Source organism: Camelus bactrianus, chromosome 2 (assembly GCF_048773025.1).
Source record: "Camelus bactrianus isolate YW-2024 breed Bactrian camel chromosome 2, ASM4877302v1, whole genome shotgun sequence".
Classification (NCBI taxonomy): Eukaryota; Metazoa; Chordata; class Mammalia; order Artiodactyla; family Camelidae; genus Camelus; species Camelus bactrianus.
In genome coordinates, this window is record NC_133540.1 from 106,014,913 (window position 1) to 106,030,261 (window position 15,349).

Consider the following 15,349-nt stretch of genomic DNA (forward strand, 5'->3'; position numbering starts at 1 on the left):
TAATCCATACTGAAACTCAACTATATAGATGCAAATCAGTTTGTCAGTTATGATTAGAAAAAAAAGTGTGAAATGCCTGAAAGATTAGCTATTTGTGATTACTTAACACATGGACTCATTACCTAGGGACACCTTTGTGCTGGGCGTCAGGTCAAAAGCACCACTTGAGATGAAAACTTGAATCCAAGAGAGACATCACTGCCCTCTTGCCCTCACCTCTCAACTTCCATCTTTGGCTGTGGGTGGATCACCCAGGAATCCACTTTGGCACTCTGTGACCTATGCATTTGCGAGGGAGGAGAAATCTGTTATTTTTAAATACCCATATGAAGAAAAGTGCAGCTAGTAATACTCCGGTTTTGCACGTAACAGGAGTATTTTGTGAGCAGTAACTTTCCTGTATGATTTGTGATCAATTTTCCCTAAGCAGTGTTCATTCTTACTGGTGATCCCAGTAGGCCTCTGTTACCTTGGAGGCGGGTACATTTGCATGGAAGGACCTGGGGCTTTCTTCTACTAGAACGTGCCCTTGTGTTGTAGGATCATTCTTTTTACAGCCAGCTGGCAGGATGAGCACAAAGGGGAGAGGAGCCCGCAGCAGTGAGCAAAGGAAATAAGGTTAAGGAGGAGGTGGGGGCACCGGCCGCAGGTCAGAGCCAAGACAGTGTTCCTCAGTCCCTTCCCTCTCTTTCCAGAGTTGTGCTGCCGAGCAACTCTGAGATTCCTGTTTGGTTTTGTTCTTTCCTGAAATAAAGCATTCATACGTGGGAGCAGTTTTTGATCTGAGAGTTCAAAAGAAATGAGCCTGTTAGTCTACAGGGAAAAGTGCTTTTACTGGGGCAGCCGTCAAAGGGGGAAAGGAAGGTGACAGACCTACGGAGAGGAAAGAAACAGAAGCACCACCGAGAGGCCTGCGGTTACTGTATTTGTGAAACAGTCAACAAAGTCTTATTGATTATCAACTACTTGCAGGCAGGGAGCTTCTGAAACGAAGTCTTTAACTTACCTTCCAGAGTTACTTGCAGATGCAGGCAATGAAATATTTTGTCCCAAGGAAGTAGCATCAGCACATTTTCTTTTGTATTAGACTATCACACTAGACACTAGAAAGTCTGTTTAAAAGGTTAAATTTGTTAAAAGAATGTGAAAATGGGGTAAAAGAAAAAAGTAGCAAAAGGAAAAGATACTTGGATCAGGAATACAAAGAGCTGAGAGGTTATGAAAAGATGGGAAAAGATAGACAGACTTCCTCGAAGGAGAAGGAATCAGGTTGGAATGTTCACATTTATTTAGAAAGCTTACAGTCAGCACTAGGTGAAGAGAACCCATAAGGGAGGGTGGATATAAAATACCCCTATCATCTAATTTAAGGCCCCACTGAACATAAGAAACACCAGTACTTTAAAATATTTCAGTAAAAAATAAAATAAAATAAAATAAAATAAAATAAAATAAAATAAAATAAAATAAAATAAAATAAAATAAAATAAAATAAAATAAAATAAAATTCCAGTAAGAAAGAAGAAAAAATACTGCAGTTCATAATTGTACATTATAATTATCTTTGAACATCAAGTTCAGAGATTTTTAAATATGATAAAATGTGGTATTAGAAACATAAAATACAATAATTAAAAATATAACTTCCAAAGTAAAATAATTATGACACATTAAAAATACCTTGAAATTTTCAAAGTGCCAAATGTAGAGAAGGTACACTTATTGTTGGTATCATTAAAGGACTTTCTACTTTGTAAAAAGTACATTTATGAGCATCTTAATTTATCTTCATAACACTAAACAAACACTAATATTCCCATTTTACAGACAAAGAGGTTGCAACCTGGACAGGTGCAGCCTGTGGCAGACCTAGGATTAGAATCCAAGCCTCTTGACTCCAGAGCTAGTGCATCACCCTCTTCTACCCTCAGAACACAGTCCATTCCCATTCGCTGTAGCTGTGTTCTGTAAAGTCACTGCACACACTGAATCAGCGAGTACTCCCAGGGGATTACAGAGCTCGGTTGCTGTAGGCCTCTGGTCACAACATTTTCATCAGCTGATCAATACATAACCTCATTTTAAGTATGTTTTTCTTTAAAGAGACCTAATTTAATATATAGTGTTGCTTGGGTAACATGGAATTCGCGGCCAACAGCACCATAACTCACACCTGAACAAAGCTGATCTATCGTGCATTTTCTGCGTGAGGCACATCACAGCCTTTTTGAGCTTAGGAACACCAGACAGCACTTCAAGTCTGCATTTGGGGCCCCTTTGAAACAGTGAAATCACCAAGCCAAGAAAGCACAAAAATGCAAAAAAGTGACACTAAATAGACCATGGAAAGAATACTTGCTATTGTATGAGAGCTGAAACAAGAAGGCAGCGTGTTACCTCATTCAGCCTCGGCCAGGAGTGTGTAAGTTCAGCTTTCTCATGATCTGCCCAAGTCTGCCAGCGATCACAGGCGCACCAGAGTTACAGATGCATTTAGCGAGTAGGCAAATTTGAAAATACAGAATCTGCAAATAATAAGGATCGACTATACTGGCTGAGGAGGCTACAAACTGGACGAGTAACCTTGGACTATGGATCCGCTCCTTTCAGTCCATGGTTGTCATTTTCTAAGTAAGAAGATTAAAATAAGCAAATCATTGCCGGGTTTTGGATAACTAATTTTGCAAGAACAAAAAGCCTTTGGAGGAAACACGGTGTTGAGGTGTTCTCTCCACCCTCCACGCGCACACGTGCCCCGAGGTGCCTGTGGGAGGAGTCTCAGGTCGGCTGCTGGTCCTGAGAAACATATCGATCATATTTAATGTGGGGGTTCCAAGGAGAATGAAGAGACATAAATATGTTCTGAGTGAAAAATTAGAGCGAGTGATAGGAACAGAGAGGAATGAAGGACTGAGTTATTTTAGAATTTGGTGGAAGTCCTCACAACTCTTGCTGCGGCTGTGAGGGAGGCTGAGGGAGACAACAGCGTGAGCTAAAGAAGATGGCTTTGGAGTCAAACCTGGGTTTGGATTTCTGCTCCTGTTACTTGATAGCTGTGTTGTTTGGCAGATCACTTAACCATTCTGAGCCTCAGTTTGCCGTTTCTGTAAGTGAGGTCAATAGTACTATGGGAATGTTGGAAGTACTAAATTCGTTCAGTGTCAGCCGAGTGCCTGCAAGTTCTTCCAGGAAGCACTCAATAAAGAGCAACTTTAAGAAACAGAGGGGGAAACTGTTCTCGCCTGACAGTACGGAAATGGTTTTCTCATATTAGTGGCGGTGGTCTGACCTTGTAAAGAGGTAATATTCAATTAATTACCCAGCTTGGGAACCTCAGATCCATGACGCATCTCTCTCCCTACTTCATGTCAGTCTCCTCTCCTCTGATTCCACCTCACCCATATGCATCAGCGTGAGGTCCTCCTCCCTCTCCACTGCTTCACCCAGGCCTGTCTCGCAACATGGACTCTTGCAACAGCCACTCAGCTCCTCCCAGACCCCACGCTCTCCCCACTGAAAGCCCCACGTCACCCACTGCTGCAAAGCCTCTGTTGGCTTCATGTGGTCCGTGGAGTAAACTCCAGCACCCTCAGTGTGGCCCGTGATGTCCTTCACTATCTGAGTCTTCCTGTTCATTTTTGCAAACTCGCCCCTCAGATCCCACCACACACCGAGGGTTCCACCCCACTGGACAGGTCGTGATCCTGAGCCACCGTGCGCTTGCTTCTCATCTTCCCTTAATTCCTGCTGTCCTTCCAAGCTAAGACTCCTTTTCCCCACTTGAGAAAGTCCTGTTCATGCTGCAGTACCCAGGTCAGGTGCCACTCTCCTCCGTAACAAACCCCTTCCCCAGTTCCTAGGCAGAATTAACCGCTTGCCATAGTACATCGTGCACGCTTCTGTTAAGTCAGTATCAGGGCAAGGTTTTACTCTGCTTGTCTGTCTCTCCCGGGGTCTTGACACAGGAGGGGCAGGCCACATGGGTAAAGTCCCCAAGGACAGAAACTAAGTCAGAGTCATCCTCCCATCCCCATTCCCAGCCCAGTGTCCGGCATATTCTGTCAATACTTGTCAGTTAAACAGAGACAGGATGTTGTCATTATCAAGAGAATAACCGTGCTTCTGTAGGCTGAGTAATACTTAAAGCTCATTGTTTTATTTCTAGATATTTATAATTCAGGAGCTTATACTTTATAGAGACGATGTGGATAGGACACTTAAAGACAATTTAAGCACACAGGTGGCATGGTCATGAGAGCAGTCAGTAATTTCAGTCTTCCCATAAAGTTGTACATGGTGTATTTTGAGATAAATGTTTTGAGTCTATAAGGACAATTAGATAGCAAAGTAGGTTAAATAATGCTTTGAAGAACAAGAAGAGAAACTGATCAAGATGTTAATGCAGTGATCGGCCAGGAAGATTAGCCCCTCGAGACCCAAGTGCCCTTAACATGGGCAGAAACGGGATCAGAGCAGTTTTCCCTGGAAGAGCCTTGCCTAGCCGTCTCAGGCGTCTCAGGCGGTACAGCAGCCAGCTCTGCAGAGGCAGCAGAGTGGCCTCCGCAAGGAATCCACCACACTCCTGGCTGTGAGTGACGACAGCTCACATCGGGCAGTGTTTATGGGGTGCCTCCTGCTTTCCGTGTATTACTTCAGTTAGTCCTCACAGTGACTGTGTTCAGTGTGTAATTATCCTTGGTTTGCAGATGAGACAACGGAGGCTGGGAGAGGTTTTCACTTCCTAGGAACACACAGTTTGTAAGTGCCAGTCAGTACATGAAGGAAAAAAACGGTACCCAAGAGTTACATCAGGACAAATTCCCACACCTCTTTGTTGGTGAACTGTTACTATTATCAATAGAATGTGCTGAAGCCCCTGTCTGTGTGGATTTTAGCTGACTGACCTGACTGTGACAAAAACAAGCCCTGCAGGCTGGGGGCATCTTGTTTCTGAGAGTAGCACATTCATCTGGATGTCTCAGGTACCCCATGGAATATCTGTCGTCCATTCCAGGATTGTCTGATTTGCATTTTAAAATGCTGTTGCATGGAGGGGGAAGAGTCACAAATACCAGTATCAGGATAGGTACTAGAGACCTGTTGGGTACCTTTATCTCCTGCCTTCCCCTTAATAGAAGTTTCTACAGTTGTTGGTTCCTCACTTATTTTCTCATTAAACCTACCAGATACATCTGACTTTCTTTTGCAGAAAGCTTAAGTGAATAAAGGAAACCTGCCTCATGGGTCTGAGGTGGTAGCTTCTCCATCAGCAAGAGGGACTTGCTGAAAATTCAGAAATTACACCACGAGACAGTTAGATGTGAAGTCCTCTGGGGCATCATTGGCTCCTTGAGGATCCTGCCCCGATCTCTCTCTTCCCTTCGAGGCTGAAGGAGCAAAGTCTGGCCTGGACGGCAAGCCTCTTGCATGAATCCCTGGCCGCTTGTTCCCCATCAGTGAGGGCCCCATGTCCTACTGGGAAATTCCTCAGCGTGTGCGCAGAGCTGTAGATGAACACAACAGACGGGCAAGAGGAGAGGAGGTCTTCCACGATCCCGCTCTCGCTGCCCCTGCTGTCTCCCGGGCAGGCAGCACGGCGTAGCTGTCGGGATGATACGTTTTTTCCCCCTTCATCCCCACTTTGATAGACACACTCCTTTCTCCACTTTCCAAACTGATTTGATTTTTTTTTTTTTTTCACCGAAAAGATTTCACTTGTTTCTTCAACTTCCCCATGTCAGTACTAGGCAGTTCTGCAGAACCCGCAGTCAGGAGAGTCATTCCAGATCCCTAACAGCAGGGACACACTCTGACCCTGGGCTGGAGGGGGGCCTGGAGGCATCTGCCATGGAAGGATCAGGGCTGGGGTTCAGCAGGGAGGGGCGTTACTCAGAGGGCCCAGGGCAGTGGCTAGTACGGTTTTTTAGCAACTAAATGTGAGCCTTGTCTTCAATCTTCTTGGCCTTCAGCCTAGAGCCCAGATACCAGGCTACAGGACACACTTGCCTTCGAGAGCCCTTTACACCCAGTAAATGCACATGAAATTCCATTTTCTTCTAGCATGTTTGAATCAGCTGGCCTTGCTCATAGTTTAACACTGCTGCCTAAATATTGGGGGTGTGGGGATAGGAGAGTGGTCTCCAAGCCCTTCCAGAGATAAACAAGCAGCCCTGAAGGTCACATACAGCAAAGGAAGGGGAGATAACAGTTATGTAGACGTTCTTCAAACAGCTTTTAAGTTACTATAAAAACTTCTTAAAGCTGGTTTTTACAAGGATGATCAAGGATACAGTTAATAATAACTGCCCTAACCCTGTTACCAAAATATAGTCATTGTTAATTATTAACACTTTGATTTACTTCTTTCCAGTCTCTTCTCTATGCACATAATTATTTTTAACATGGCTGAGGTCACACTGAATATTCAGTTTTGTAAGCATCTTTGTGCTGCACTTATACATTTTTTCATAAACATATGTAAAATGTGAATAAGGTATCAAAAGAAGTTTCATTTAGATCCTCATCTGTCAGTGAGTATTTACACATTTTGCTAAAACTTCCAAACTAAATCCAGAGTAATGACTCGCACATGTCACTTGGCAAAGCAGTGACATCCGCAGTTGCATTGCTGCTGCTGGAGTCTTCATATTCAGCAGCGTGCAGAAGAGACTTAGACAGAAGTTAAACAGAGTCCCCAAGGCCACATAGTTAGTGAAAAGCCAGACCTCGACTGCAGACCTGTTTCCTGTCTGCATTAGCATCTCAGGTCTTCTGCTTTTTTCCTGTAATCAATGCCCATTGCCAGGAGCTTCATTCTCACTCACTGTGGCATCAGTAAAGTGGGTTAGACCTTTAATAGGCTGGTGAAATTAGAGGTCCTTGATTGGTGTTATTAAACTTTGGTTTAACAAAAGTCCTACTTCAGACTGATACTATTTGCCTTCTTTTTGTTGACTTTTGTGGTTGTCCTTGAAAATGCTCCTTCAGTGTATTCAAATGACTGTACAAGAGTGGCCTTAAACACAGGTCTATAAAGACGTTATTTAAAAAAATTTTTTTTGGCAAGAAGAAAAATTTCCTAGCCTACTTCTACTAATTCTTATTCAAATTCTTCAAAAGGAAGTAGATGTACTTTTTGACTTGTTATGTTGCAGTGTGATGTCACCTAAAAAACAAGAGCTGCTAGCAGTGGATAAAGATGATGTCTTTAGTTTGCTATCTTAGAAAAATTTGGTGAGAAAAATGAAGTGAAGAAAGCTCAGTGGTGATACTTTAAAATTAGAGTTTAGGTTAAATATTTATTATTTTCTTTAATGTGACAAAAACATCTTAAGAAAACACACAGCCAAGATAGATAATGACAATAATTTATATCAAGTAGGTTATTAACTGTGCTACCAAGACTTTTAAAAGCAACTAGTTAATACTCCCGAAAAAGCTCTAACATAAATCTTAAAATGTAAGAATTATTTATGCAGTGGTACAAAAAAAGTCAGGCTCTATGTTGGGTTAATATCTGTTCAGTTTTATTGTAATTATTCAATGATTCTGTAAAACTACCTCAAAAAAAATAGTGCAGCAGTTAAGCAAATACATAATAACCAAATCTGAATTGGACCAGATCAGTTGAGTTTCTGTTTTTCTCTTTTTAATGGAGGTGCTGGGGATTGAACCCAGGACACCATGCATGCTAAGCATGTGCTCTACCACTGAGCTCCACCCACACCAGTTGAGTTTCCAGAGAGAGGAGAAGTGGGACACTTACCAGAAGAATTGTGTGGCCCAGCGTGTCCGTGTTGGGAAGCAGGTCTAAATTGCGTGGCTTGCTGCTTACTGACGAACTGGGAATGAACGTTAACTGTTGATAAAAAACCAGTGAAACATTGGTTTTCAGTACTTTAATTTTGAAAAACACCCTCGGGTGCTAATGTTACAGCTTGAGTCAAAGAAGACATGTCTCTTCTGTGGGTTGTTCAGTGTGATATCATTATTATTGACCCAAATTCTTCTTAGAGTACGTTTAACTTGAAAGTTTTCAATGAATTGTGCTGAGCCTAAAAAGTCTCCCCAAATCCTAGCATCTGTTCCATATTTACAAACCAAAATAACTACGGGTGTCAAATGAAAGAAGATTCTATTTCCTTTAGAAAATAAATCTTTTCTTTTTTTTTTTTTTAGAAGTTTACATCAAAAATCTTTTTAAACCTTAAGGCTTTTTACTTTCTCAGCACAGGACAGGTAACGCGTAATAACCATTGCAATTTCTTCTGCGCAGTGCCCTGCCAGACAGTTCTAGATTACCTGAAGATGGTCCTGCAGCACCACAACCAGCTCATGATCCCACAGCCAGCTGACCAGCCGACCGAGGTAGGTCTCCATTGAAAACGTAAATGTTATTCCATTTGGAATTTCCTTAAGATGAAGCGTCTTGATAGTTAACCCATGTATATACCAGAACATACTGGCTAGCAAAACACATGGTTAACCCTGAGGTTACTGGGTGAGTATATATATATTCTGTAGAGAAAGATCCTACACCATGAAGATTCAACTCTGTGCTGTAAGGGGGAGAAAAAGAAATAGTTCAAATAGTGTGAGCAGGTCTCCCACCATTCTTTCGGCACAGAGGGGCCTGAAATGGGAGAACCAACCTGTCGTTCCGTCCGGCAAAGCCAGTGCTTGTTCCGGAATGCCCCTCACCCTGGGCATCTCCCACACAGAGTAAGATTCACCAGTGTTCAGATGGGTGTTTTCCAGACAGTGGGGCCCCCAACATGGGCATTTTCTTCCTCCAGACCTCAGTGTCTTCCAGTGTGCAGGAGAAGTGACCTGTTTTGATAGTGATGATGTATCTGTGAAAACATGGTCCATTTTTACAGGATTTTTGAGGCTCGGTTTCAAGGATATGTTGTTTTCATCTTTTGGAGTTTAGAACCTAAATCCAGTGGAAGAGGCAATTGCACTGTCCCTTCTGGGGTAATTAGTGCCTTGAGTTGATAACAGCAGGTCATGCTCTGTTTATGCAGTCAAGTTTTCTTCTTCTCTTGGCAGGGTGAGTTCTTCGTGCTGGTAACAATAGGATGCTGCCCCTCTCTCATCGTGTGGTCACATGTCCATTGACAGTCCCTGTATCTATTTAAAATCATCTTAAAATTCCATCCTCAGGCCTACCATTTAGTAGATCCGACTGCACACTGTTGTTCCCGCCCTGACTGCATGCCTCTCCTGAGGAAGTACAAGAACACTCTGTGCTCCAGTTCTCTGTACATGAAGGAGACCAGAGGACCAAAGGAGATCGGTCTAGTGCAGGTTGAAACCCTCCCCATCACTTTGAGGAGCTGCTTCAGAGGTCTGCTCCTTGCTCCCAGCCCCCAGCCTCTCCCTAGTCCCACTACCCTCCCTGTCTTGAGTCAGCAAAGAGGTAAGAGATACCAAGCTGAACTCAGCCCGCTGAGTTCTGCCAGGGCCACCAGTCCACACCTGTTCTTTCACCCAGCACCGCCCCCCCGCTGCTAGGACTTTGTGCCCATCAGTTATTCCTTGTCTTGTGCGCTGATTTCTTCCCCGATGTTGGGTCGTTCCCCTGGGTGTCAGACACACCCTAGTCTTCCCACCCTGAAAGTCAGTGCTCCTTTGATTCTCCCTCCCTCCCTCAGTGATTGTCTTTTCTTTTTCCTTCCATCACCCAGAGCACCCTCTCTTGGCACCTTCGTTCTGCACCACGACACATTCGCCCCTGAAAAGTTAGGCCCAGGTCTCATCCCGATTGGCATCCCCTGTGCCTGTCATTGAAGGCACTTGCTGAATGGTGACCTCCTTCTTTTCGGTGATTAAACACTTGAAAGACTGGTCCATATTCATTTCTCCACTCTCTCAGTGTTCATTTACTCTTCCACCTCCTGTAATTCGGCCCTGGCTCCACCTCCACTAATTAGCAGAATGCTCTGCAAGCCGCCCCAGCCCCAGCCGCTTCCCAGCTATCCAGTCCAGAGGCTTGTCTTCCAGCCCTCGGCATGCCCAGTGCCTTGCCCCTCCTCCAAGTGCTCTTTCTCTGGGCCTTAGTGTCAGGACTCTCTTCTGGTTCCTCGTGCTTTTCTTACTGTGCTTTAAGAAGTGTTCCATCCACTGTTCTCTGGAGTTGCACCATCCATCTTCTCTCTGCTGCCTTCTCCAGTCAGGTGTGTTCTCTGAACGTCACCTGTGTGTGGGTTAACAAGTCCCAGATCGAGATCTAGACCCCAGTCCCCAAGGCTCACCTCTAGATAAGTTCGTGTCCAGCTGCCTGACCAGAAGTGGAGTGCCCATGCACCTCGAACTCAGCGCTTTCGCCTCTGAAAATACCCATCCTTACTCCTAGTTCCTCTTCCCTAAATGCAACACCAGCCCGGGAGGAAACTCCCCAGGTGTCACGGACTCTTCCTCTTCCTCCTTCCTGACATCCACTCACTTCACAGCCACATTGAATAGTCTCGACTCTAGTTCCCTCTCATCACATCCCACCTGGACTGGTGCAGTACATTCTTTCTTCTCTGTCCTGCACATTGAAAAGTTGTTTTTCTGAAACGCAGATCCAAAACAAATGACGCATACTTAAAAATCCCTTGATCACTCCCTAGGATAGGGTCCCCATTTCTTAACTTGACATTTCTGTTATACAAAAAGTACATCTAAAAAGCCCACTTCCTCCAAGAAGTTCTCCATGATTGCTCTCAGAGCACTTTGTTCATGAGACTAATTCAGAAGTTACTTAAAAGTTAATGCACACTTGGATCTTCCTTCTGATTATGACTCTATGAAGACATTAAGTAAGTGCTGTTCACGTTGATTTTTTTTCTAAATGACTTGATAATAGGTCAGAGTTAGTAACCTTTTGGTGGCTAATTGAAGGGACTATGCAATCAGAATTCTATAAAAACATAAAATAGGAGCAATACCGACATTTCTTCCAGACAGGACTCTTTAAACTTCCCTTACCCATCATCATTTTTATTACTCTACTATTTTTTTTTCATTCAGGCAAACGAGCATCCTCTCTTTAGTATTATTTATCACATTCGAGTTCTTTTAGCTGTGCTAAAACTGTGTGATAAACCTCATTCATGACACAGAGCCATCTGAGATGTTTGGGGCAATAAATTACCTTCTTTCTTACTTTTTCTTTTTTTTTTTTTTTGAGAAAATGACCTCCAAATGGTATTTGTACATTTTGGAAGAGCTGTTGTGCCCTTCTATAGGAGGGACTGTTTAAAGATCGGAGAAGGCACCCTCCCTGGATTGCCAGCTCCCTCATCTCAAGTACCTCCCATCTTGAAATAGACTCAACTCTGGTTTTAGGGGTGAACTCTGAATTCGAGAACAGGGTTCCCAGCTCTGCCTTTTGACCTGTTAGACCTGGGGAGAGGATTTAACTTCCTTGGCCAAACAGCCACAAGAATCCCTGAGGGAAAGCTGTTTTTAAAAAGTGTGCAGCATTAAATAAGGTTTGAAAACTAGCCACCCAGTCTTCTTTTCTAAAGCTGACAAGTGTACTTACAGGGACCATGACCAAGAGGATGATTTCACATTAAGGGTGGTGGAAGGCCTCCGTCCTCAGTGGCCCTTTTTAGAAGTCCCTTGTCTTGCTCTCCTGAAAGTCCTTTAGCTTTGCCAATTCGTATTCGGTAGGAGCTCTTCAAATGTCCCAGTGTCACAGCAGTTAAAAAAAAAAGTAAGAACTCCTTGTAGTCACAGTGCGGAGTGTCTGCTTCATGCCGGCTCGGGAGTGTTTACTGCATCATCTGACAAGTGTTCACCGCACCTCCCGTGTGTCGGGCGCTGTTCTTCCTTGCTCTCTGCCTCCTCCTCCCTCCAGCCATAGCCCTCTGTTCCTTATCTTTGTGAAGGACACCCCTCTTTCTCCTGGGAGTCATCCTGACTCCCCAGTCCCCACACCCTGTCTAACTGGATTGGCTGCCTGACCTCCTTGGTTTTACATCTTTACCCTCGATTCTCCATCTGCACTGCCACACACTCCAGTCATCCTTCCATCTCTCCCCTGAAACACCTGGTCTGAGGGGCCCTTTGGAACCTTTGGGCTCCTGCCCATCTTTTGATCATAGTACACACAGTACACAGAGCCAGGGTTTGGTTTATGCTCCCAAATACTCATATTTTAAACCTGTGATAATTTAGTTCTTCCCGTATTATAGTTGGGGAAGCTTTGATCCAACAAGTTGAAGTAACTTGCTCAAGAAACTCAACTAAGAAGACCCAGAACCAAGATTCAGTTCAAACCCAGGCTGACTCTAAATTCAAACCACAGACCATGTCCCTCAGCCTCTTGCCTTGAAAAGGAGACTAAGTCACACTCCTGCTGCTTCAAATGAGTGTGGATGCGGCGAGGATGAGTTTCCATGGGTGTAATCCGGTGACGGTCTTACAGCCGTACCTGTTGCCTCTGTCTTTCCTATCGGCTCCTATACCGCTTGCCCTTCTCAAGGCTTAACTGAATAGAGCACTTTTTAAATAAAAACCTACCAGACCCAAACAGTGCCAAATTTACAACCTATAGTAAATTTACAGAGTTGTAAAACTGAATGAGTTTCCCTTCTTTATTTTGTACACCTTAATTACTGGGGAAGGAGTACATTAAAACTGAGATCACAGGTTAATTAATTTGTCCTGGAGTATAGAATTTTATGGACAACTGGAACTAAAGTAATGGTTGTGTAGGTGCAGTTGACTAAACATGGCTTGTAAATGTTACAGAAATTCCTGTAATTAGTCCCACTGCAGCCATTTAGCCTGGGAATTTTATAGCAGACATAAATTATGAAGGTGAAAAGTAAGAAAAATTTTGAGTTGACATAGTGGCATTTGCAGAAGCTATAATTTGAGGAAACTTGTTTTGCATTATTATTAGTGATTATTTTTTTCTGTTTCTGAAATTCCCCCTTTTTATTGTTGTTCCCACTGAAATGCAGTGGCTATCAGGTATTAGGTGCATTTAAATAAAGTAATGACTTATGGAAATAGACCACCAGCATCATTTCTAGAAGTACTTAACCGCCAGCCAAAGTATGAAGAGACCTGTTTGATCACACTCTTCAAAGTCATTTTTGCATATTTTAATAGATTGAAAGGGAAAGTTACAGGTTAGATTTAAATAGTGTTCCCTGTCATTGGATCTTGACACATTTTAACCTACCTGTTAAAATGCAAGTTATAAATAGCTCCTGTTTCAAAGGTGTTCATTATACCTCATTGGCTCTTGTTATAGAAAATGCAAATGTAATTTGAAAAGTGCCTGTTCTGAGAGTGAGCAATTACTCGTGCTCTTCAATACCTGGTTCATTGTCAGCATAGCCACTTGGTTAAAAAGCGTGTTTGCCTTTGAAATGGAGATCGCCTGGGCTTCTGGCTGGCCGGCTAAGTAAGTAATGAGAAAATATTTCGCTTTTCCAGGGAAGCAAGCAGCTGTTGAACAACTATCCTGTCTACATAACGAGCAAACAGTGGGACGAGGCTGTAAATTCATCAAAGAAAGACGGGAGGCGGCTCCTTCGATACCTCATCAGATTTGTTTTCACAACCGATGAGCTTAAGTACTCATGCGGCCTTGGGAAAAGGAAAAGGTCAGTGCAGTCAGCAGAGACAGGTCCTGAAAGACGCCCTCTGGATCCAGTTAAAGTAACATGCCTCCGAGGTACTGCATCCTTCCGCTCAGTGTCGCCATCTGTGATCTCATTTCACCGCATTGGCTGTGGCTCCCCCGTGCAAGTGTTCAGCCTTTCCTGTATTTTGGTTTTTTTCTGCTGAGACCTTATAGGCTTCATGTAGCCCATCTCCTTGGTATCGAGAAGCTCTTTAGAAATTCGTTTGCTTTGGCCTTGGTGTTCTCACTCAGTGGCTCATAAGCACTGCATAGCACCTCATGTTTCACGCTTTAAATTCAGGTTTTATTTGCTGCCAGAGAAGGCCACCTCTGGCAAAACTGGAGCACTGGGGAAAGCACAGAGGAAAAGAAGACGAGGAATTTAAAAAATTACCCCATTTTCATTTGTAGCCTATGATGCCCTCCCCCAGTCTAGCTACCTTCCCAGGAATGCTTGCCCCAACTCCTTAAATTTATTTAGGATTAATTTTCCTTAGGCCTGCCTAAAGTATTTCTTGCCCAGCCAGACTTTATTAGGTTTTTAAGTTTCTGTATTAAAAAATTCTTAGATAGTGTCATTTCATCAGTACTGACAGCTGATTGCTTGGTAGCTAATCCACACTCTGGCTGGGCCGGGTAGAGGGCGGGGAGGGAGAATCTGGACACTTAACCAGTGGGTGAAGATGAACACAGACTTAGACAAGTAGAAGCATTATAGTGCCATTCACACCTGAAAAATCCATATCACATAGCTCAGGTGTTAACCTGTATAGTTCAGTAGTGATTTTTTTTGTTGGGAAGACTTAATGATTTGCTCTGGACAGGGATCAAACTGTTTCCTGGCAAAGAAGTCACAGTAAAAGTCATTATCACTGATGAGGCCTTAGTCATCAGAAAGGACACTCCTGTAGCCCTCAGGATGCCCACAGCGATCTGTAGCCTGCCTAGGACGCACGTGTAGTATTTGTTAGAGGCGGAGATTCCCGGACCCACCCTGAACTTCTGATTCAGCGGGTATGGGGTGAGGGTGGGGGAGACATGCGTTGCTGCTGTGTGTCACGACCACCCCAGGTGATTGATGCAGGTGGCCCACACTTGAGGAAACCACTTAGGATGAACACACCAGTATTAACGTGGCACAGGTGTGCTGGCGCACCCCCTGTTGGCCAGTCTGAAAATTCCACTTACTCTGAGTGACTGATGAAGATTTCCAGAGTCTGTCTTAGCAGATTGGCTGTAATTTCCTTTATTCCCATTATTATTGGGGCAGATGAAGGAACCAGAGGCAGTGGTGAGCTTGGGGGCTCTCCTGAGAGCACACTCAGCATGTACTCAGGAAGTTGCCCTGAGGCTCCTAAGGGAATCAGGATAAGGGGCCTCGCCAGGGTACCCCCTTCTAGAAATCCTTGTTAAACATTTTACATTTTAACAAGCAAGGCAGTGAAACTGAGAGATTAACGTACGTCCCAAAGGGCCAGTGTCGCTGCCCTGGGAACGCTGCCAGGCCCGCTGTGATACCGACCGAGCCCAGGCTGCCTGAGCAGAGAGTGTACCGTCCAGCTCTGCCCCCACGGGGCTCCCAGCCAGCCCATGGCGGGAGGCATAGGCAAGAACTGGTTATAGCGCTGGGACAGTTGGTTAGAGCATTTATGTCCATTCCCAAGGCTGAAGTCCTGGGGCCTTCCTATGACCTAGGTGGGAGTCCTTTCCTGAAGG

The 15,349-nt window shown here is 44.1% G+C and overlaps 1 protein-coding gene across 1 annotated transcript in view; it reads left to right on the forward strand.

The window, feature by feature from the left end:
- The window catches only part of BEND4 (BEN domain containing 4), a 33,898-nt gene that overhangs the window by 10,242 nt on the left and 8,307 nt on the right, over nt 1–15,349 (forward strand). The window contains exons 3-4 of the mRNA XM_074348572.1: nt 8,276–8,367; nt 13,444–13,684. Of these exons, the coding sequence (XP_074204673.1) occupies nt 8,276–8,367; nt 13,444–13,684 (333 nt within the window). The remainder of the gene's footprint in view (nt 1–8,275; nt 8,368–13,443; nt 13,685–15,349) is intronic.